Genomic DNA, 25,344 nt, shown 5'->3' with positions numbered 1-25,344 from the left:
TTCAGGATTTTCCATAACTTTGACTCAGACTCGTAAAGGTCTCCTCATATTTTGAGGAAGCGGTTAATTTTAACTTGGTCACTCCACGGCAGCTGTTTTGTTGCTCAGCTGACGTATAACCCAACATCGTGCAAAACATTTAGACCATCCCCATTTCCTTGAAATAAGCCAAATATTCTTTTAATCTTTAGTCTTGAGAAATATTTATGCAGTCTCAAAGAGCTTTCAGTTTTTTCTTTGGGCTTTGGCTGCTTTTGTTCTCATTTTCAGTCCAGTTCTTCACCGTTTTCAGGAGAATGTGTTTATGTTTAAGCCCCTTAAGTTTGATCCATGAACCATTCAGGCAGAATAAGGTCCTTAAACTCAAATGTACCAGTGCTGCTGTTAAAATATTTTTTATTGGATCTTCGGGCCCTTTTTTTAAACAATCAACCTCTCACATAAATACTTTTTTCCCATTTATTTAGTAAAATCTATGAAATAGATCAATTTTTATGTCAAACTGATATATATTCACAAATTTATATCTTGTAGCCAGATCTTTGCTGGATTTGATCCCTTTTCTTCTACAACTTTCAGATTCTGTTCATCTTAGTTTTTTGGTCCAACACCTTTTTTTGTCCTTCATATATACGCTTTACTAATTTTAAGTCTTTAAGACCTAACAACAAAAACAAAATTTTCTACATGCTTTTTCTTACATTGATGTGTCCTTAAAACGGAATGAAAAGTGAAGTACTACATTTATGTTTAACTCATGTTTAACTTACCTGCCAAACTTTTACCTGCTATGGCTGGCTCACCTAATGTAGGTCAGTCATGTGACTCAAGTATCCACGTAGTGTTTGGAAGATTTGGCCGAGTGCTTTATTTACATTGAGTGCAGACCTGCATATCTGGAAATCTACTGGAGTAAACACAAACTGCACCATTTGATATAACAGTAGCTCAAAATACTTTGATTTATATAAATGTATATATTTTTTTATGAACAGCCAAAGTCCAATAAGAAACATTAAAAGACCTCCATAAAGCCTGAACTACCATATTTTTTGGACTGTAAGACGCACTTAAAATCCTTTAATTTTCTTAAAAATCGACAGTGAGCCTTATGTGTTAATTCTGGTTGTGCTTACTGACCTCGAACCGATTTTATGTGGTTATTGTGAATGAGTTAAATACAGTTTGACTTGACTGTTTTGTTTCGCTTAATGTGCCTTATAATCCCAAAAAAAAATAAAAATAAAAATTCAGTACTGATTTGAGCACTTTTATAGATTACAGTCTTGCTTCTTAAAAGCAAAAAAATACATAAAAATTGTTTAAAATAATCAGAAAATTAAGAAACAATGTAACTTTAATTTAAGAGGTTTTGGCCTTAATTATCTATTTATTTGTCTGAAAACATAAATCTGTAATATTACTGCATTTAGGTTGCCTATTATTCATTTTTAACATTCTGCATTCATGTAGAAGTTACACTCTTATCAAAGTCTTGTTAAAAAGGGAATTGTAAAAACCGCAGTCTGTCAGACTTGGTACAAAATAACAGACTTCCTGTGGTCATGGATGAAGTTCCACCTGTTGTACTTTTTTTTGTTACATAAGCAGAAACGGCTGCTTTGGACTGTCCAGTGCTCTGACCTGTTCCATGGACAGCCAGGAGAGGGCAACAAAACAACTTCAATCAGACTTTTAACCTGATGAACTCTCCAAGAAGAGTTCTCGTATTGAAAGCACTGAATAACTTATATTTCCTTAAACAGTTCATTTTGTCTCGTGTTCTCCCAGGTCTGCCTCATGAGGCGCCTCGTCCTGCTCCTCCATCTGCTTGTCAGACTCGGCAGGCTCCTGATCCTCCTTTAGAGTCTCTGCGGGAGAGGCTTGTTCCACTTCCTGCTCCAAATCCCCCCCGTCGTCAGGGTCACTGTGTGCCACCTCTGCCTCCATCTTTTCACAGTCTTCATCCCCCTTTTCTGCTTCCTTCAAACCAGACTCGGCTTCCTCCTTCAGGTCAATTAAAACCTGGTCCTCGTCCCCGTTTTCTTTGGGGACATCCAGTTCACTTGGGGACGGTTCACTCCCAGCAGCACCTTCCTCCTCGCCGGCTGACCTTCGGTGCTGTCTTGTGGGCAGGCGCCGTTTGACTGATAACCGTGGACGGTTCTGTGTGGGAAAGACGAACAAGAGGAAAATGTTAAGCATAGCTTAGATACAGTACTTTTCACCGTATAAGTCACATCTTTTTGCATAAATTTGCATGCCCTGTGACTTGTACACCGAAGCACAGTATTTGTTTATTTTCTCATATTTATAACCCAATTTTTGACTGACATCTGACCGTTTTCATTCATTCTGACATGGAAAATACTGAACACTACCATTTTTAGCCGCTAGAGGTGCTAGTGGGCCCTCTAGTATTTTGACAACTATACCTGTAGGTGTACCGGTATTTGTTGATTCCAGACCTGCTAAAACATCGCCGACCCGCAACCAAAACATCACTCCACTTGAGTAGGAATCACCAGCTTCATTTCACCATGTTTTGACCATTAAAGTGCATTTATTAAGGAAAAGTTAATGGTTATCTTGTTAAATTAATCCATTCAACCTTTATTTATACAGGTTAATCCCATTGAGCCTCAGGGACTCATTTACAAGAGAGACCTGATTTTTTTTTTTTTAACAAAGAGTGATGACAACAGTGGACAACAACAATAGACAATCATAAAAGAGGCATACAAATTTATTTATTTTTTCTACACGTTAAAATAAAATGGCAACCAAAAGGACAGTCAAAAGGAAAAAGTAGCGAAAAAACAGCTAGATTATAAGGCGGTGTAGAAAACTAAAAACAGGAACATGTCTGCATTGGTTTTTCCCAGGAACTTAGAAAATGTTTGAAGCCACTTAGAGAGGTCAAGGTCGAGAGCTTCAGATCTTTTTACAAGATATTCCAGGAAACAGGAGCAGAGTAGAAGAAGGCCCTTTTGCCAAGTTCAGTCCTCACTGAGGGAACACTGCAGGTAACAATGTCCTGAGATCGCACGCTGTAGCTGCACTCACACAGAGACATTTAGGAGGAGATGTATGAAGGCAACAGACCAAGAAGTGATTTTTAGATGAAAATGTACCAGTGGGAGAGTCTGCGTGAAGTTAATGATGACTAGTTAACCAGTGAGTACAGGGTGCAATGGTGGGTATGGTAGTTACAGACGGTTATGAATCTTAGCGCACCATGATAGCATCCAACATCTGCAGGGTGCTTGTAGGAACGTTCATGTAAATAATGTCACCGTAATCAATGGAGGGAAGGAAAGTCGCAGTTACAAGGCCTTTCCTAGCCTTCAGAGTTAGACCGGATCTACCGGTATTTCTGAAAAAGAAACCCAGTTTAATTTTCAGTTTCCTTACTTGGTTTTCCACGTGAAGCTTAAAAGAGAGAGATGCGAAAAGAGAGATGCGAATCGACCAAGATACCCAAATATTTTTTTAGGGATCAACAAACTCAATAGGGACACCATTTGAGGATAAAATCAGAGGAAGAACTGCTGGGACTGACTTCCTGTTTGAAAAAAAAGCATCCCTTTGGATTTATCAGCATTTAGTACAAGTTTGAGATGGAACAAATCTGACTGGATGATGTCAAAGGCGGATTGCAAAAGCTGGAGAGCCTTAACTGTTTTAGCTCGACAATAAACAACTGTCATCAGCATAGAATTGTAAGGATGCATTAAGGATGCTCTAACCTACATTACCTATGTAGATTGTAAAGAGGGTGGGTCCTAAGACTGAGCCTTGTGGTACCCCATTGTTGACCGTTATATAACTGGAGGAAGTATCAAAGAAATGCACAGCGAGTCCTCTCTATGCACGCTTCCGCAACCGCAAAATAGTTTTTGAAATGAAGCTGATTTGACCAATAAAGTGCATTTATAAAGGAAAAGTTAAACTGAGACACACCTTTGCTATAATTTTGAACAAACAAATAATTGTGTTTTAAGCATTAAGTCCTCCCATGCACACTCCCGCTGCTGCCATTTGGCAGCCAAACGATTTTTGGCACATCAGCCTGTGTTTCCATGTGGTCAGCGATGACGCATAACAAACGCAACGCATCAGCAGTGACGCATAATAAATGTGATTTATACGGTGAAGCGACATTTGTTTTCTTTTCCAAATTATTAGACATTTTTGGACAGATGCGACTTACAAGACGGCGGTGCGACTTGTATGGCGAAAAGTGTGGTAAGTTTTAAAAATTTTGTACCCTCAAATGATTACTGGTGATTGCCCAAATCTATTTAGCTTTCACGTAAGAACATCTAACAGCACCCAGGGACTCTAACTGGGCTAAGGTGATTATGTCTTCAATCCACTGCCCTGCTCCAGTTTATCTCAGACCTGCTTAAACAGAAGATGCACACCAGCCAATGAGGAGCTTGTTGGCGGGGACAGTTTACAGGTGTCCATCTGTGACACCATCTCACTCAGCGAGCACTGTTAGAAGGACTTTGGGAGTTTCCGGGCGGCAACAGCCATTTTTGTCACCATGAAGGGTCATAGAACTATGAATTACTAAAAAAAGCTTACAAATTAGCTAAAACAATCAGAAAATCTGGGGTGTTTATTGTAAAATAAAACCAATGCGGCTGTATTGGTAAGAGGAGGCGCAAATGTTCACCTTGTTAAAACTCTGCAGTGGGGTGCCTTCAGGAGGGCTGTCAAAGCTGATGGGATTCTCTTCTTCGCTGGACAGATGTGGCGGTCGCAGGGAGGGGCTCAGGGGGCTTTGGGGCAAGGTAGGGGACAGCTGTGTCGGCTGCAGCTTCACGTCAGGACCCTTAGATGATGGCAGCAGAGAAGTGGGTGACAGAGCGAGGTTGGCCTGCAGGGGAGAGACAAGCCTGGACTAAAGTCACTCGTTTATTTACACTATACCACTAACAGGTCTTGATACTGAGTCCTTGTGGCTTAACGAGACTACCTGTAAAAATAAAGATTAAATAAAAAATATCTAGTAAAGTCAAATTTTGATGACAAAAGAATGAAAAACATCTTCAAATTTTGAGGCTTTTTTCCTTCCTCTGCATATGATTTACTTGAATCTGCTACCTTTCAATTCATCTAAAGGAAACTCAGCTTTCCTTTAACGAGTCCGAAACACTTTGAGAACCAAAGAGCAGTGACGCAACATCAGCTCCCTAAGGTGGGTTCAAGTCCAGCAGGAGTGTCCTACCTGCACCGGGGAGAAGAGGAAGAGGGAGAACCGGCAGCCCTTTTGCCCCATAGCTGCCCGCTGCGAGAATCTCCAACTAACGGATCTAAAGTTAGTCTGAGCCTCACCAGAACTTCTGTGGCCCATGATCCAATTAGCACAATAATCTGAGCCATCAGGTGAAGCCCCTCCCCCTTTTCCCGGCTCTGCATGTGAGCAGCACAGGCATCAGCACAAACTCAACAACAGGGGGCAGTGATGATCTAAATATCCAGACTACACTAACATGACTTTATAATAACATTAGTTTTTAAACTTTACAAGTAAAGTGTGTAAACTTTACGAGGTGTACTCACCTGCAGTTTTTCTATCATGGCAGAGTTCTTCATCTTTGTTTTAACGGTGCCGGGTGAAACTGATTTCTGCCACAAACACATTCAGGACAAAAGTAAATTAACAAAGTTTATGTTCATATTCTGTTTTGCGGTACCACTTCATCCTTTTACAGTACATTTAGTAAACGCATTTGGTGTGATGAGACTGAATTAAAAATATTAAATATTTGTATATATAATTATACAACTTACCAATAATATTTACAGACAATAAATTAAGATGGCCATGTTTATTGCTGTATAAGATGCTTCTTGTAAAACAGTTAAATGTGTCAAAAACCTGCTGAATAACCATAAAAAGTAATTGAGAAAATGCATTATAACCAACTAAGTAAATAAAAAGGGATATAAATCAATTTAATTTTAAAATTCTCATTGTTTGGATGTTTGATTAACCCTCATATTGCAACAGTTGGTTTATTTTATTTACCATGTTTTATCTTTGATTCTTTAGCTTTAGTTGAGCGTTAGTTGATTCTGTAAACCGACTTCAGAGTAATTAGTTAACGTTTCAAAAGTAAAATCTGTCAACAACTGATTTTATAAAAAGCACAAGCAATGACTAGCAAAAAAAAATATCTGGGAAATGAGGAATAAATAAGGATTCAAGTCCTACAAATAACACGACAGAATGAAAAAAACTGTCATTTATACTCGACATGGTATTTGTTTTTAACTATAATCATTCTGAATTAAACTTGAAACTTGAATTAGATTTGTTAGGGCCACGTTTTTGTTTTATTCTCTGTTTTTTCCATGTTTTTTTTTGTTATTTTAAACCTATAGTTCCTTATTTGTCATTAATTCTGGATTTTATTTCCTCTTGTTTTAATGAAAACCAAGAAGTTATGACGTTCACCTCAACTCTTGAAAGCTGAGAGCAACATTTTGAATTTCACCAAAAATAAAATAAATTGGAATCCATTTGTGCTGCTGGTCATGTTCAAATCAGTCTTTTTCTGCAGACGCACTTTTAGCATTTTATTTCCACTCAGCTTGCAGAACGTCCCCCTGTTTATTCAGAACAAATAAAAACTGATAAAAATTACACGTTTGGCACAAATGATGATGAATTAAATCTGCTTTCCGGGTCCAAATCTAAAGAAGCTCGACGTAGCGCCTGACTCTACAGAAGAACAAAACTCACATCCGACTCTTCGTTTTCTTGTGCTGGATTGTGCAACTTCAGGGAACACGGAGGTCTTTTTCGAAACTACAAAACAAAAGGAGGAAGAAACACAATTTATATTTAAGTGCATTAGAAGCACATAAAAATAATCACTTTAAAAAAAAGTGTGTGGATAATGTGCAGGTACCTCATCTTTGGAGCTGGGCAGAATGTGACCTTTTAACCTTCCTGCAAGCTCAGCCACAGATGGCTTGGATGGAGAATTCTGGGGGGGTGGAGTTATTATTAAAACAATTTATTTAAGCAAATGTTTAGTTAAAAAAAATTTTTTTTTATTAATAAATAAGAAACAAGCCCCTAAAAATATAAAGATTTATGGTAAATTAACACGTTGGACATTCAAAACTTAATAATTTCACCTCAGCAGTTAACATAATCATTGTTGCATTAATTTTAAGATTGTTTTAAGCTTGTTATCATATAAAGCACACACTTGTGCTGCCACACTGAGATATAACCCATTGAAGAAGCAAAAAGTTGAGGGGGAAACCATTTTAAAATACACGTGCAGACAGCACAAGAACATAAATGTGATCCTTAAAGTAAAAACATTGTTTCACTTCCTTCCTTGAGAAAATGCAGACAAGTTGAGACACACAGACGGGAGGAAGGCTTTGCTAACAGAAAGGCTACGCTGGCGTTGTCCTTGGAGGAACTCGCGTGTAGAGTACAGGAAGTGAGCCCCTTTCCCTGCAGCTGGTCAGCATCACGCCACAGCCTGTGACAGCAGCGACCCGGCCTTGCTGCTCCCAACTGTTATCTCTGCTCGGCCCCTTTTACTTTCTGTCTTTCCCAAGGTTCCCAAGCTGATTTCAGCTCTGCCCTCCTCCACACTTCCCTTCGAGGACCAGTAACTCACTCCACATATCTGGACCCTGAGTGATAGGTGGGCGTCCAACTGGAATGTGCATGCATCTAAGCCCTGAAAACATTTAGGTCCCTGTCCACATGGGAACAGTTTTTTTTGTTTCAGCCTTGTGTCCACACAGAAATGGGGGTTTTGGAGCCCCTGAAGTGTATTTAACTGATGCTGGGTTCCAGAGAAATTCTTAAAAAGGCTTCCCTTTGCTCTTTCTGCTAGATGCTGCATGCATAGAGCTAAATGCTACACAACATCTGTCCAGATCAGATGTTTTAACTGTGACTTTCAAACTTACTGATATGTAATTGTAATGATCAGTATTACTCCATTTTAAGCAGCAAATAACAAACTAATTAAAGCGTCTCAGGTGTTTTCGTTCGCTAACGCTAAATTATCCAATGAAAACAAACCACCCTCCCTCCTCTATCATCTTCGTAACATTGTTACTGCACCTGTACAACCGCTCTATGAGAATGTTGTACAACTCATGCTTAATGTTTTGGCAACGATATCTGAACTGTAATGTTGTTGAATTTATGCTCGCCAAAGCTAACGGCTTCATAAAAAATAATGGGACTGAGGCTAACATTGGAAGTATGTTTCCTAGTTTCCACAGTACAGAAGTGCTCTGGTTTAAGCAAAGATTAAGGTCAATATATATAGTAGTCCCTGGTTTATCGCAGGGAATCCATACCCTGAAGCCCTGCGGTAAGTGAAAAACTGCAAAGTAGGAATAGTAGTACAAATAGTAAGTAGTAGTTTATATATACATATATATATATATATATATATATATATATATATATATATATAGTAGTCCCTTGCTACTTCGCAGGTTGTTTATCGTGGACTCTCTCTATTGCAGTTTTTCAAAATAAGATTGGACATGACATACAATTGACTGATTGATGGATGAGCCACCCGATTGGCATGGCATTTTTATTTAAAATAAATTATTTAGCACCAGCTTCACCTTTGTGCATCCAGAGCTGCAGGATAAACTTCCTGCTGCAGCTGATCAGGTGTTCTATGTGCAGAGCATAGAAGTGGGCGTGGTCAAGAGCGCTTGCAGGTGGCTGAAATCATGACATTCTGTGCTCTTTTAGAGCGTTTAGAGTTTAGAAAACATTTAGAAAACATTGTTTAGAATATTGTAAGAGTGTGGGATCTTGCAATATTCTAAACGTTTCTAAACTCTAAAAGCTCTAAAAGAGCACAAAATGTCATGAAATCAGCTCCCTGCCTCGTCTGCGCTTTTCCATCTGCAAGCACTCTTGGCCACGCCCACTTCTCCACTCTGCACAGAGAACAGCTGATCAGCTGCAGCAGGAAGTTTATCCTGCAGTATGGTCTGCACAAAGGTGCAGCAGGTGCTAAATAATTAAAAATAGTTTGTTTTAAATAAAAATCCCATGCCGATTGTGCGGCTCATCCATCAATCAGCCAATTGGGTGTCATGTCCAATCTTATTTTGAAAAACCGTGACAGAGCGAGTTTGCCATAAACGATCCGCGAAGTAGCGAGGGACTACTGCACATTTGATCCAGCGTGTAAACTTCAGACACGTCTTGTTTCCTGTTTCTGTTGTATTTTCATGGCAGCGCCACATACAGGCCTGTCATAGTTACTACGGAATTGTAGGTCGGTTTTCTTTGTGTATGAAAACATTTCTAAAAACAGTGCTGGTTTATGTGAATATAATAAAATAATAATAATAATAAATGTAAATTAAATGTTCCCGTATTGTTCCAGGTTCACTTTACCATATGCTGAAGCGTCAAGGCATTTGTTCACATTTGTCTTAGTTCAAGGCCCTGTGGGTTCGCATGTATTTATCATGTTGCTGTAATGATTTGCATCTTGCTTTATTCCCCCTCTCTTGTCTTTCACATCACCTCACTTTCCCATTGCACTTTATCTGAACAGTAAAAAGCTCCATCCTCAACTCAAAGCTACCAGTTCTGTCATGTTTCCTGAATGTGCACTCCCACTTCCCCATTATCCCCCACCTTCTCTTTTGCTCATTTTGGATCATTTCCTATGAAAACACAGATCTCCCGGGCATCACGGATACACATTCCACATGTTAATCACATGCTTTATTTTCATTTCAACCTTGTCTTGTTCCCATAATGACCTCACCACCTTGTCACCTCCACCCAAATCTGAACCAGTACAGCAACCTGTTTCCTGATCTCGCCTTTCTTATACTTCATAAACAGTAATTGCCCCCCCAAAACATTATTATTTTCTAACTTCTAATTGTTAACGCTTTCCTGTCCATGGAAAACAAACGCCTTCTTCAGAACAAATCGGACTCCTAATCGTGCAAAGCAAAAAGGAAGCCGGTCTCTTTGTTTGTGTCTGTGTGCTCAGATGTTTTGGAGGAAGAAATGTTTTTCTCATTTCCGTGAGTGTGCAAAAAACGTGTTTTTGTATTTCAAAACAAAAGTAAGTTCACAACTTTACATTCCCTGCGGTTGCAAACATCACAGTGTATAAATACATTTGTTGCCAATTAAGACCTTGTGTTCTTGCTTTGGAGTTTTTAACTCATCTTCCTAAAGAAATAAACATCCTTGATATGTGATTTTAGGTCTGTTCACAAATGTTCTGCTAGGAGTTGAACAAAGTATTTCAAACAAAGTTCTCCTTTTCTAGATATTTATCCAAGATATTAAAGTTAGATATCAGTTTCATCTTCATATTTTTCTAAATCTTCAGTTGTTCCCTCTTCAGGGGTCGCCATGGCGAGTTATCCTCCTCCATCACAGACTCATCTTCTGCATCCTCTGTCCTCACTCCAACTACCTCCATCCATCCATCCATTATCTTTACCCGCTTATTCCATTTTGGGTCACGGGGGTCGCTGGTGCCCATGACTCCAACTACCTCTGAATCCATATACCTTCTCTTTGGACTTCTTCTTTGTCCTTTTCCTGGCAGCTGCATTTCTAACATCCTTCTACCAATATACCCACTGTCCCTTCTCTGGACATGTCCAAACTATCTTAGTCTGGCCTCTGATGATCTCATTCCTAATCTTATCCATCCTTGTCACTCCTAAGGAAAACCTCAACATCGTCATTTCTGCCACTTCCAGTTCTTTCTTCTGTCACTGCCACTGTCTCCAGACCATACAACATAGCTGGTCTCACCATTGTCTTATAAACTTTTCCTTTTCCAAATCACTCTTAAACCTTCCTCCATCTACTCCATCCTGCCTGACTCTCTTCTTCACCCCTTTACCTAATTCCTCATTCCCTCCCTGACTCAGTATCTGGCTTGCCTTGCAAACGTATGTATGATACACACATAAATGTCCTGCTATCGAAGGGTAAATCCTGCATTATCTTTCTTTACCGCAATAAATCATACTTCACGCTCTCTGACAAACAGCTTCTGGTTAAAAATGACTGCTTCCAATCCTGGATTGTGGTGATGGGGTTTACAGGCCTGCCTCAAAACGCTCCTTCACAAACTGGACATCATCTATCACGCTGCTGTCCAGTTTGTAACTGGAGCTTCATTTCATACACACCACTGCAATTTGTACACCCTGATAAACTGGCTATCTTTTCAATCTCGCATACAAATTCATCGGTGCCTGTTTATTTACAAGCCCTCATTGGAAAAGCTCAGAGTTACCTAAGGTCACGTCTTACTATCCACAATCCAAATCACAGTTTGCGTTCTAGTAACCTCATGAATCTCCTCACACCGAAAGCACGTACCTCCTTTGGTCGCTGCTCCTTCCAATTCTATGTTGCAGATGTCTGCAAGGGACCTTAACGCTCGACTCATTTATTATGTTCTCCTCTTTTAAAAGTTCATTACATGCATACATTATTTACATGAACGCCCCTACAAGCACCTTGCAGATGTTGGACGCTGTCTATCACGGTGCGCTAAGATTCATAACTGGCTGTAACTATCGTACCCATCAGCGCACCCTGTATTCACTGGTTAACTGGGCATCATTAACTTCACACAGACTCTCTCACTGGTACATTTTCACCTTTCTTGGTCTGTTGCCTTCTTACTTCTCCTCCTACATGTCACTGAGTGCAGCTACAGCGTGTGCCCTCAGGACATTACCTGCAGTGTTCCCTCAGTGAGGACTGAACTAGGCAAAAGGGCCTTCTCCTACTCCGCTCCTGTTTCCTGGAATATCTTACAAAAAGATCTGAAGCTCTCGACCATGACCTCTTTAAGTGGCTTCAAACATCTGCTAAGTTCCTGGGAAAAAACAATGCAGACATGTTCCTGTTTTTAGTTTTCTACATCGCCTTACAACATAGATGTTTTTTCACTTTTTTTTAAATACCATTTTATTTTCACTTGTTATTCTCAATTTGTACGCATCCTTTATGATTGTCTGTTGTTGCTGTCCACTGTTGTCATCACTCTTTCAGGCCTCGCTTGTAAATGAATCGCTGAGGCTCAATGGGATTAACCTGGATAAATAAATGTTGAATGAATGAAAAATTCACTAGTAGATCGCTGCACGCGCTTTTAGTTTTACAATGGCTGTCATTGTTAGCATTTTTCACAATGCTGTTTTGCTTTGTGCATGTATAGTATGTTTAAATATGTTAATATGTCATTTGTGTTGAGTCTTTTGCTTTTATTGTTGCTGTTTTACCTTCTGTTGCTCCTCTTAACCAGGTCGTCATTGTAAATGAGAATTGGTTCTCAACTGACTTACCTGTTAGAATAAAATGTATATATTTACCACACTCCCCGCTTCCTGGACAGTTAACCCTACGTACTTGAAGTCCAGCCCTTTTGTGACGTCTGCTCTTTGTAGCTTCACTGTTCCACCTGTTTTTCTAAATATGGTGCAATATTTACTTCTAGACTTAGAGAATATTTAACAGAACCTCATGTCTGTAACACAACTTTAAAGCAGAACTGATTTAGCTAACAGTTGGAGAGATGTTCTATTTAAGTTTATCTTTTTTCTTCTTCTTTTTCTTCTTCTTCAAGAACATCTAAACACAAAAAGGTTTTAATATACAGTAGTCCAATTGACTTTTCAAGATAAGTTTAAAAGTTGCTCTTCTGTAAGAGCAGTCGATGAAATCTGAGGGTCTTTTACGTCAAACAGGGGCTCTGAACTTTTATGACATTCAAAAATTCAAATTCAATTCAAAAATACTTTATTAATCCCAAAGGGAAATTAATTGTTGTTGTAGCTCATCCTAGTTTCATTAGAGTTGTTATAGATGCTGATGGCTGTGGGCAGGAAGGATTTCTTGTAGCAGTCTGTCCCAAAGCGGATCCGAAGAAACTGGTTGCCCATGCCAATCCCTCCACCCAGACCCATCGGACCTCTCGGTCCTCTTGGGCAGCAGAACCTCCTGAATGCCGGGCAGAACTCCTCGGTCCTCCTGCTGTCAAGAACCATGTTTCCCGCCACCTCCAAGATCTCGATGGTCAGGCACTTGATCACTGCCTCTAGGTAGATGGGAATGCATCCATGGTACCTCCTTTTCAACTCATTTGGGATTTGGGGCTGTAGTTGAGGTATTATTTGAACTTTTGAGATGTTAATTAGCAACTCCCAGTTGTAGAAAGCCACCTTGTTGTCATGGTTACGCATCATAACAAATGTCCAAAAGTAATAAAAAGGTTTCAGTAAAAATCCTTCCATCTGCACAGCATCCAAAACCAGAGGAAATATTCATCCAATAAAAGTGATTTACGTCCAGAAAAAAGAATAATTCAAGTTTTCAAAAGCAAAATGTCAGAATGAATGTAAGAGAGCTACTCCAACATGCAGCCACCTTGAGCGGCGCAATTCTAGAATGGGTCATGGGTCACCAACAAAATTTGCTCATTGGCCAGATTGTTTCTGAGCTGGCTCTGCTGGGGCTCTCCTTTCATGTAACAAATACACAAATTTATAATACTGATGATGATAATGTTTGCAAAGCCTCACATCTGTTAAGCCTAAACTTAGGAAGTTAGCGTCAGAGAGAAAATGCCATTTTTACCCTTAAACTCGAGGTGTCAGACACCCATGGGTGCTTTTAGCTCTTCCATTAAGACTTCACTATAGTTGGAAAAAATAAACAAGTAGCCAGTGGGAGTATTTAGGTTTATTCATGAGTGGAAAAGTCAGATGAGGTCTGGTTCAGAAACACCTCATGTTTTCCTGAACACGAAGGTGTCAGTTCTGCAGACAAACGGGGAGGTGTTCTCTGTGGTTCTACGTTCTCTGAAAACAAAGTCCGCAGACAGAATGTGAAGCAAAATAAAAGAACAAAACTTTGCTGAACAGCTGTGATTTTTATCATGTGACTGCAGTCAGCAGTCACACAAGTGTTTATGTTGATTCGACAGTACTTCAGCAAACTTTCAGCTGTTTTAACCACTCACCTATCAAAACGTTAAGCTCGTTCAGCACAGTAAAACTATACTTTTAGGTTTTGCAACTTTTATACTTTTTGAATTGTGTAACTTTGTTTACTTTTCTCATATAAATACATTGAGAACTCTTCAAATCCTCGAAAAACTCATTGTTGAAATTTACTACGTTTCATGTTTTAGCTTTTAGCATGGTTTGCTAAGCGTCTTTGTAACAACTACTTTGATAAGTTTTAGCTTTTAACCAATATTTTTGATCATTTGTGTTCGAAGGTTGCTAATTTTAGCTTTTAGCTATGGTTTCTGCTAATCTTACCTTTTTTAAATATTGTTTTGCTAAATTCAGCTTTCAGCTACAGTTTAGCCAAACTGAACTTTTAGCAACTGTTTAAGGTTTTAAGGTTTCTCTTTAGCTTATTTGAACTTTTTTATTTTGTTTTGCTTTAACTTTTCGTTTTTAGTTACTTCAATAAATGTAAACACATTTAGCACTCGTTATTCATGCCACATTGTCGCTGGTAACGCACATTTTTCTAGTTTGACTTTTAGAGATTTGCAGCGCATGTAAGAGCACGTGAGAACTGAGCTTTACTTTCTGGGTAACAGTCAGTCATGTAATCAGCTCCATGATGGTCGGCCGTTCTCCGACGGCTGATTTCATATCAAGCAGATATGGCACTGAGTCTAATATCATGTGCTTTTCCTCTCCTGCCAGTGGAAACTTGAAGAGACAGTGCCGGGCTTTGTGGGATCCGTCTGGGTTTCTTCTTCTTCCCCACCAGCTGGTCGTACGATAAACCTCGTGCTTCAGAACAAAACCAAAGTCTGGAAACGCTGTTGGGATTCAGGCTTAAATCAGCAATGACAGCTCACTGAGAAGATATGTTGTGGCATTTTAAAATGTATGTCTTTGGAAAAAATACAGGTAAACTGTAGGAATATATGCTCAACAATCCAGATCTAAACTCTTTAATTTGACAAGTTGCCCTTTTAGTTAGTGGTTTCGCCGTGTTTGTTGAGAACTTTTACGACACGATTAAAGCTCTGCATTAAGAAGCTTTTTATTATTTGTCTTGTTCAAACACACTCATGGATCTTCATGCTACATTAGTTTGCTTCAGATGTGGTCTCGCTGCCTGAATAGCTCTGGGGCTTTTTCCCAAGCCATGAGCCCCCAAAATAGTTTACCCTGCCCTCCCTGGTGGAGGAACATAGTTTCCCACTCTACAGCCGAGCCTGGGATCTCAGCTGAGTGAAGCATGTGTGCAGCACTAAAAATCATTCCGCCCAGTATGGTTTAAAGTAATATAAAGATAAGTACGTATATGAAGTACTTTTTAATTAAAATTAGCTAACAAGCTTGAAGTGAAAGACAGAAGTGTACAGGGGCTAACAAGCTGGGGATATTTCAGCTAGTACAAAACTTTCATCCCTGACCCAAACTCAGGATTTTTACTAACTTAAATCTGTAGAGAATACAAACATCTACCTGAAACTGTTCAGAGATCACATTATAGCAAAGTCTGTTGGAGTCAGCCTCCCCACCATCACTGACATCTACACCTCCAGATGCAGGGGGAGAGCCACCTGCATCATGAAGGACCCCACTCACCCAGCACACACTTTTTTAAGGAACAGCTTCTACCCTGAGGCTGTTAGGCTCATTAATCTCTAACCAGAATAATCACTGTGAAAAAATCACATCATGTTGCTGCTGATCTGTTTCATTTTGCTGCTGATCTGTTTCATTTTGCTGCTGATCTGTTTCATTTTGCTGTGTTCGTTAGTACTCATCTGCTCACACCGACTCATGTTCGTGCTGCTGTTCGGCGTATTGTTTTTTTATGCTACTAGTGCTTAGCGTATTTTTAGTTAACGTTTTTCTTAGTTCATATCTCAGATCTTATTACGGTTTTTCTTTTACATGTTAATACATTTGTTTGATGTAAATGGGACCCTGTGTGCAAAATTTCGTTCCACCACATGTACCACATGTGGTGTGCATGACAAATAAAGAACCTTGAATCCTTGAAAACAACAAAAATGACCTTCAAGATTAAAGATGATTATTACATATAAGATTATTAATGTATTTCTTTTTTTGTGGGATAGACAAGCAAATGTGTTTTCTACCTAAAAGCTCTGAGGGCTCCAAACCTTAACATCCTAATAAAACTGTGTCATTATTTGGAAAATAATGTAAATAGCAACACTTTAAATCTGGTTTGGACAACCAATGGCTCAGGACTCTACTAAACAGCTGCCTGTTGCACTCTGAACATTTCATTTTTTGATGATTGCAAATTATTAGAGGGCCATAACCTAAAATGTAAAAAAAAAATAATAATAATAAAAAAGGCAAGTTCCTCTGAATGACAGCAGCTCAAAGATCAGTGATCAGCAAAACTGGTCATTTCTGATCTGTAGCGAGTGGCTTCGTGGTAGAAGTGGGGTGGAGGTGCTGCAGACACCGGCTGGTCAAACAAAATCCCTCATACGGTAAAGCCTGATGGTTTTACAACAGAAAGTATATCTCCCAGCAGGACTTAAGTGTTTTGACAGCATGACCTAATGAATGAATTGGAGACTGAACTGCTGCTCGTCTCTTACTGCAGGTAAACAACATCATGTAATCTGCTCAGAACATTCTGCATCAAGAAAATTATATGATTGGGATATTTGGTTGTCTGAATTGGCTTCCATTCATTTTCTTTATGCATCTTTGCATCCTGTCTTCGTTCTTGACTTCCAAATCTCTTCCTTTAACAAACCTTGATGGTTTGTCTACGAGGAGGAGCTCTGAACGCAAAAGTAAATATCTGTGCTTAGAAACTTTCTAACCTTTTTATTAGTTTCTGGTTCTTGTACTAAAGTACTGTATTTTTTTTGGCCTATAAGTCACTTTTTTTGTGTGTGCATAATTTGCATGCCCAGCAACTTATAGGCCGAAGCGACATATTTATGGATATTTTTCCCAAAATTTATAAATCAGTGTTTGGCTGAGATACGACTGTTTTTATTCATTCTGACTGAAAATTTTGAACACTACCATTTTCAGCTGCTAGATGGCACCTGAGTAGTAAGGCATGCCGTTGTATCCTGTAATGGGTAAAGTGGCTATTAATGACAAATTCAAAAAAGTTCAAGACAAAAACAACTTTGGCACAACACCGGCCCACATTTCCGGGTTGTCAGCGGTGACGCATAATAGATGTGACGTATAAGGCGAAGCAACATTTATGGATTTTCCACTTTATTAGACATATTTGGACTGATGCGACTTATAGGGCGGAGCGACGTGTATGGTGGAAAATACGGTATGCCATAAGTTTAACTTGATAAACCTAATGAACAGATAACTCCTCAATAATGTTCACCGAAAGGTACATTTTCTATAACTTAAATTTAATATTGCTCATATACGTTGTTTTTGACTGCAGAAATTTATTTAGCATCTTTCTTTGCTTTTGCAGCCTTTTGCAGAATCAGAACTTTTTCCAACTACCAACAGTTCATGCTCAATAATCCAGGTTACAAATCCAACAATGTTCAGTCAGGTCATCTGGACGGTTTCTTTATTTGCTAAGACATTTTGTCCTTCATCCCAAGGACTTCTTCAGTCCGAGAAGCCACAAACAAACTGGAGTCCCACAAATACCACACTCCCATAGTGGAAAAAAACAGTTTGCTGGTGATAAGATGGCTTCTGGGGCCCACCCTCTCCCCTGTCCCTCCTCTGAGGCAGCCATGCCAAAATGGTTCAAAAACATCAAAGTTCATGCTCAATAATCCAGGTTACAAATTCAACAATGTTCAGTCAGGTCATCCAGATGGTTTCATTTTTTGCTGAGACATTTCATCCTTCATCCTTTTGTTTGGGGCTTCTCGTACTGAAGAAGTCCTTCGGATGAGGGACGAAACGTCTCAGCAATAAAAGAAACCGTCCAGATGACCTAACTGAACATCGTTGGCTTTTTCCAACTATACTAAGACAGAAATGTTCAAAATAAAAAGAAGTCTAGTTTCCTTATTCTAGGTCTCATTTGCTTTTATTTCCATCACATTTCCTTTAAAACATGTTGGGTTTCCATCTTGGTCATATTGTCAGGAGGCACCAGTTCTTCAACATTTAATGACCTCAATTTGTACAAAACTATAATTCATTTAACGAAGGAAGACAGATGCAGGGCGTCTGGAATAGTCAGAATTTAAATTAAGGTCTGACTTCAGTTACTGTAAACGCTAAATTAGACCTGTGGGTGGGGTAGGATCTGTAAAGTAGGCGCAGTTTGCAGAAATGAAGTTGCTCTTTCCACACAAAAAGGAAGAAGAATGGCCGGATGCCAAACTTGCATGAGGGTGGTGCAAGAGGTACGAGCTTAAAACTGTTCAGCAGGGAGAGCTAAAGGCAAGTTATAAGCTAAAGATGACTCTCATATTTTTTATCAGTTTAATTAGATTTTTCCAGTCAAACTCAAAGTTGGATGTCCATCTACAAAATTTCTTAAAGGAGACAAAACTGTTTTTAAACCAACTAAGTTTAATAAACTTGTGCCATCATTGTTGTTTTATTTATTTATTTATTTATTTCCAGAGCAGCGCCTTTTTTTTTTTTGCAACTCACACCCCAATTTCTTACTGATTCGTGATCACCGCTGATGCCAGGACTCGGCTTGGAGTTGTAGAGCAAAGGAATAAAAAGTCCAATACTGAAGCAGGTGATGAAAATAAGTTTGAGGCCTTGTGAGCTTTTTGATTAACCACAAAAATATTCCAACAAATCAACAAGACACTGTTGAGATGTAAATACAAACAAAATCAGTCTGATCATAAACTTTTACAGCAGGTCAATGCAGAAAATATAATGTTTACACTGACAATTCAACAAAGTTCAGTCAGGTCCTCTGGACAGTTTCTTTTCTCATTGAGACATTTCGTCCTTAATCCAAAGGACTTCATCAGTCCAAGGAGCCACAACAAACAGTCCCACAAGCAGCACACTCCTATTGCGGTCCAAACAGCTTGTTGGTGGTAAGATGGTTTCAGGAGTCTTCCCTCTCCCCCATCGACTCCTCTGAGGCAGCCATAGCCAAAGTGGTTCAAAACATCAAAGTTCACGCTCAATAATCTAGATAGAAAAGAAACCAGCAACCATCTTATCACCAGCAAACTGGTTGGCCCACTATGAGTGTGCTGCTGGTGGGACTGTTTGTTGTGGCTCCTCGGACTGATGAAGTCCTTTGGATGAAAGGTGAAATGTCTCAATGAAAAAACAAATCGTCCCGATAACATTTGATGATTTTTTCACCTGGATTATTGAGCATGAACTTTGATGTTTACACTGATGACTTCACATGTAAATGAACAAAACAAGCAATATATATTTCAAATAAACATTTCAGTCTTAGAAAACTGTGAGCTTAGTCTGAGCTGAAAGTGTTTAACTTAATGGTCATTTTCCATTAGCTCCTTGGCTGTATGCTGGTTTCCAGCTCTGCCCGTAGGACCTACTGGGCCGGGGTTTCAAACGAGCTTGGACTTCAGCATTGATTGGCCAGAAAGTGTCGTCAATCGTGAGCACGTCCTTTACAAAAATCAAACCCACCACTTGTAAAACCTCGAAACCACCGCATTTGTTTTAGTTAATTATTTTAAAAGCAAATGGACAGTAAATCCATAAAAATGGCAACAAATAAATAACACCGTGTTGATGTGAGGAGATGTTTCGGTGTTTGTTGGCAGACAGAATTCAGAGGGAGCTACACCAAACGGACTCGAGTGGCTTTGACCGGCAGAGGGAAGGTCGCCTCAACAACATGGCAAAGGATAGTGGGTGTTTTGGGACTTTATTTTCAGGTCTCTCTTGTAAATGAGTCCTCGAGGCTCAATGGGATTAACCTGTCTAAATAAAGGTTGAATGGATTTTAATTGTTTTCTCATTTCTGTGTTCTGTTTGCCTTAGATTTAAAAAAAAATCAAACTGCAGAGGTTTCAGGCGGCCACAGTACGACGATCCTATACGTCGTGACGGCACACGAGTTGTATGGAAAATCAACTGGGATGGAGATGAAGCAAGTCATGGTGAGACTTTCTGATCAAAAGGAATTCATATCAGAAAACTATTTTGTTTTTTTCCTCCAATACACGGCATCGTTGTATTGTTTGTTACTGCACATGCAATTTAAAAAATAATTTTAAATAAGGTTAAACACTACAGAAAATAATTGCATCTTTCATTTACGCTGAGCACCTGTGTCTTTATCTGATTAGATGAGATGATAACGTCAGGAAAATGTTAAAATGTTCGGAAAATGTTAGAAAATGACCAAAATACATATAAGTTTGCACTAACGGCAATATTTTGTTCAGTGATTTCCAAGGGCACTGCTGTGCACCAAAAATTAAACTCGAAGAGTTTTTAAATATATCTTCAAAGCTGAAGTCAGGAGGTGTTTCAAAATGTGATATTCACCAAAAGATCTAACCTTGTGACTACAGAGGAGGCTTTGTTTGATTATTTCCAATCACCAAGCTTCACTAAAACTTTAGTTTTTTTATATCCTCAACATCAAATCATCCTGAGCTGAAACTCATCGAATGCACGGCCTTTGCAAACTTTGCAGTGCTCTGGTGATGAAGTGGTGCTTGAACTGAGGTGTGAGGGCTTTAAAGTCACTGTTCAGGTGACGTAGTGTTGGAGAAGGAGAGGAAAGAATGAAGTCATTAGTGAAGTGGCTGCAGCAGACGCTCCCTGCTCTGTTAGCTTTACCGTCTGTTACATAAGAAATGTGCTCACCACATGGTTGGCTGTCCTAAACACTCACTTCTGCTCTTGTGATGTGTTTTCCTTCCACCAAAGGAAAATCCCACTGCATGAAACACGCGCTCGTAAAGAAAAACTCAGGTGCACGGACACACGCACACACAGTCGACTGCACAATGATCTAGTTTGTTTCATCATCTCGTTCTTACAACGCACAACATGTGAATTTTTAGAACTTCCACGAGTTCATCTGCTCGGAAAAGCTGGACAAAGTGATTATTATTTATTTATTTATTTTAGAAACGAACCAGTCAGAAGAGGTGTGTTTCATTTCAGCAGATAAATTTAACTAATGAAAGGCAAAATTATTGAAAACGTCAGTTTTGATATTTAATTTTAACAACTGTGTAGCGGATCTTTTGCTTTGTGCGAGGTTGTTTACTTGTTATCAAGGCTCGTTCAAACACAACTTGATCAAATCACTTGGACAACGATGGCAGCACTGTGGCTCAGTTGGTAGCGCTGCCACATCTCAGCGAGAAAGTCGCTGGATCGAATTCCAGCCTGGGACCTTTCTGGATGGAGTGTGCATGTTCTCTTTGTGCATGCATGGGTTTTCTCCTGGTACTCCGGTTTCCTCCCACAGACCAAGAACATGCATGTTGGGCTGATGGGTAACTCTAAATTGTCCCTAGGTGTGACCTGTCTAGGATGTACTCTGCCTCTCACACAGTGACAACTGGAAAATAGCACCAGTGACCTCGCGACCAAGAAAGGAAGAAGTGGGTAAAGATGATGGATGGATGGATTTAGATGATGGTATTTGTTATTTTGCAAAGTTAAAATTATAATAAAAATGTTTAAGGCTCATAGTAAACTGTTTGGATTGGTCCTTCTTTCTTATAGTAATATGATAATGCATCATGATGGAGTGGCAAAATCTTTTTCACCCATGAAACTTATTGCCAGCAATAATGAGAACCAAACTCTCGCACCGCTTGTACAGGGACTGAACAGCATATAGCAACGGGCCCCCAATCCCATACTGACAGAGCACCCCCCACAGTGTACCCTGATGAACACGGTTAAACTCCTTCTCCAAGTTCACAAAACACATGTAGACTGGATGGGCAAACTTAAGACTCCTCAATGACCCTAGTGAGGGTAAAGATCTGGTTCAGTGTTCCATGGCCTGGACGGAACCCACATTGTTCCTCCTGGATCTGAGGTTCGACCAATGATTGGACTCGCTTCTGCAGTACCCCTGAATAGATCTTATCAGGGAGGCTAAGGAGTGTGATGCCCCTGTAATTGAAGGGTCCTGTCTTTTGAAAAGGGGAACCACCACCCCAGTCTGCCAATCCAGTGGCACTGCCCCCAATGTCGATGCAATGTTGCAAAGGCGTGTCAATCAAGACAGCCCCACAACATCCAGAGCCTTAAGAAAATCAGGGTGAATCTCATCCATCCCGGGAGCCCTGCTGCCGTAGAGCTGTTTAACTACCTCGGCGATCTCAGTCACAGTTATGGACAGACCAATCCTGAAGTCCCCTGACTCCACTTCCTCCATGGAAGCTGTGCTGGTGGGATAGAGAAGGTCCAACAAGTCTTCCTTCCACCTCCCGACGACATCACTGGTTGAGGTCAACAGCACCCCACCTTCACTGAACACCGTGTTAGTAAAGTGCTGCTTTCCCCTCCTCAGCTGCCTGATGGTTTGCCAGAATCTCCTCGGAGCCAACCAAAAGTCATTATCCAGAGTCTCACCAAACTTCTCCCACATCCAAGCTTTTGCCTCAGCAACAGCCAAGGCTGTGGACTGCTTGGCACTCTGGTACTCCTCAGCTGTCTCCGGAGTCCCACTGGCCAACAAGGACCTATAGGACTCCTTCTTCAGCTTGACAACCTCCCTAGCCCAGGGTATCCACCACCAAGTTGGAGGATGACCACCGTGAGAAGCATCGACAACCTTGTGGTCACAGCTCAAGGCAGCCGCATCAACAACTGAGGCGTGGCACATGGCCCACTCAGACTCAATGTCCCCCGCCTCAGCTGGGATGCAGTTAAAGCTCCCGGAGGTGGGAGTTGAAGATCTTTCTGATGGGTTCTTCTGCCAGGTGTTCCCAACAAACTCTCACTACATGTTTGTGTCTACTGGGCCTGTCTGGCATCTTCCCCCACCATCTGATCCAACTCACCACCAGGTGGAGATCAGTTGACAGCTCAGCTTCTCTCTTCACCTGAGTGTCCAAAACAAATGGCAACAAATCAGGTGACACAACTACAAAGTCAATCATTGATCTACGACATAGGGCGTCCTGGTGCCAAGTGCACTTAAAGACACCCTTATATTTGCACATGGTGTTTGTGATGGGACAAACCATGACTAGCACAGAAGTCCAAGAACAACACCGCTCGGGTTCAGATCAGAGAGGCAGTTCCACCCAACCAATCAAAACTACTGTAAACTATAAAACCATTGAAGTCACAGCCAACTAACCAGAGCTAAACATGAATGGCTGTAACTCAGTCAGTTGGACTAATGTTGAGATATACACTGCCTGGCCAAAAAAAAAAAAAAAAAAATGTCACCAAAAAAAAGGTCACACTAATATTTCGTTGGACCGCCTGTAGCTTTGATTATAGTATGCATCCGCTGTGGTACTGTTTCAATAAGCTTCTGCAATGTCACAAGATCTATTTCCATTGTGTTGCATTACATACAGTGCTGACATTGTGATGACATTATTATTATTATTATTATTATTATTATTATTATTAATTTTTCACCAAGATCTTGCATTGATTACTAGGCACTAGGCATGATGGGTGCATCACTTCACCTGCCTCTCTTCTTACCCTGATGCATCCATCACTCTGGAACAGGGTAAATCTGGACTCCTCAGACCACATGACCTTCTTCCATTGCTCCAGAGTCCAATCTTTATGCTCCCTAGCAAATTGAATCATTTTTTTTCCAGTTGGCCTCACTGATTAGTGGTTTTCTTAAGGCTACACAGCTGTTCAGTCCCAATTCCTTGAGTTCCCTTCGCATTGTGCGTGTGGAAATGCTCTTACTTTCACTATTCAGCATAACTCTGAGTGCTAAATGGTAAATGGACTGTACTTATATAGCATAAACCACGTTGCAGATCTGCTCAGACCTGAATCATCTCCTAACAACTTGTTAAAACCGATCATTCAAGATTCAGGACGAGTTTGTTTATTAAACAAACAAATTAAGGTCTAACAGTTTTACCAAATGTTATCTGTGTTTGGCCTCAACATGCAGTTTTCAAACCAAGGAGGCGCGAGCGTGTCCGACTCCTCAGATTGCTAACAACCTGAAAGCCGTTGTGCAGATGATTACTTCCCTTCTCCCTAATCGGCTGCAGAGGAAAGAAACCGAGTGTTTATCTTCCTACTTTTCACAAGATGTGAAACTTGAGAATGATGTTAAAACGCTGAAGGAAGTTCTTTTTTTTTTTAAACAGGGAGGAGGCCACACTTATCAGTGGAAGGGGTGGGAAAAGTCCTACAGCACGCAAAGGAACAGCTCTAATTAGCTTTACTACGAGACACTTCAGGCTCCAAAGGACTAAGCTGTGTACTTTTACTGAGGAAAATCACTGAAATCTGTTACAAACAAACCTGCAACAGATGTTTCATAAGCTCTTTCTCCTTTCTTGTGCATGAGGAAGTGTCTGAAACACTGAGTCAGGAAAACTTTTCTGCTTTTTTTGGTAAATCGTGCCTCTTTTGTTGGAATTTAAACATAAAGTGCAAAGTATAAACCATCATGTGCAGCTTCTTAGAACCAAGCACAGGAAGAAAACGCATCAGATCCACAGTAGTTATTTGGTTAAATAAAGACGACACAATGATCATTATAAATAATGTGAAGCCGCCGTTAAATGTGTCAAACATCTGGCTTTGAACTCTGATAGCGTTTACCTCCATCCCGGGAGTGTCCCGTCCCCCTCTGTCTTCGTTGTCCTTCCAGTCCAGTGTCAGCCTTCAGGGCCGAGCTGCCACTCGAGAGGAGAGCGAACAAGCTCTGTGTTTGCATCTGGAGCCAAACCAGCCGCATGGATGGAGAGGAGGAGCACACAACTTTTACGCACGTTTCGCTCCCTCCCTGTCGAGTAAAGTGGACTCGAGGACTTTCAAAGTAAAATGCGGCTTTTTATGTTTTTGCACAAATTTAAGAACGAGGAAACCTTCTACTGGATTTTGTAGACGTGAAAAGAAATCCGTTTACTACTTCATAGTTTACAGTGTTTTATTATTCTTATGTGTACGTTTATCATTTTGGCTGCTGTTTAAAAACTGTTTAAATTCTCAGAGCAGAAAACACATTTTATCTCTCGTCTTATTGAAGTAAACATGTCATTTCCCCCATAATTAAAGTGGACGTAATTAAAGGCTGAAAGAAAACAAGGAAGTAAGGAAAATGTGATCAGGTGGCCTTAGCTCGAGAGTCTTACCGGCTGTTTTAGCTCGTGCATGACTGTTGTTGCTAATTTGTTTTGAGCTACAGAAAAA

General features: G+C 40.1%; 1 protein-coding gene across 1 annotated transcript; it reads right to left on the bottom strand.

Moving 5' to 3' along the window:
* Window positions 1-1,559: 1,559 nt before the first annotated feature.
* On the bottom strand, window positions 1,560-24,888 carry zgc:153184 (uncharacterized protein LOC751652 homolog). Its single transcript, XM_037678303.1, has 6 exons — window positions 24,754-24,888; window positions 6,930-7,007; window positions 6,761-6,826; window positions 5,575-5,640; window positions 4,685-4,888; window positions 1,560-2,166 (listed from the first exon to the last, which is right to left on the bottom strand). Exons 1-6 carry the CDS (start codon window positions 24,757-24,759, stop codon window positions 1,768-1,770), a joined length of 819 nt encoding a protein of 272 aa, XP_037534231.1. The 5' UTR covers window positions 24,760-24,888; the 3' UTR covers window positions 1,560-1,767.
* Between the last annotated feature and the right edge of the window lie 456 nt (window positions 24,889-25,344).

Source organism: Nematolebias whitei, chromosome 6 (assembly GCF_014905685.2).
Source record: "Nematolebias whitei isolate Nwh7 chromosome 6, NemWhi1, whole genome shotgun sequence".
Lineage (NCBI taxonomy): Eukaryota > Metazoa > Chordata > Actinopteri > Cyprinodontiformes > Rivulidae > Nematolebias > Nematolebias whitei.
This window is presented reverse-complemented; position numbering and strand designations above follow the sequence as displayed.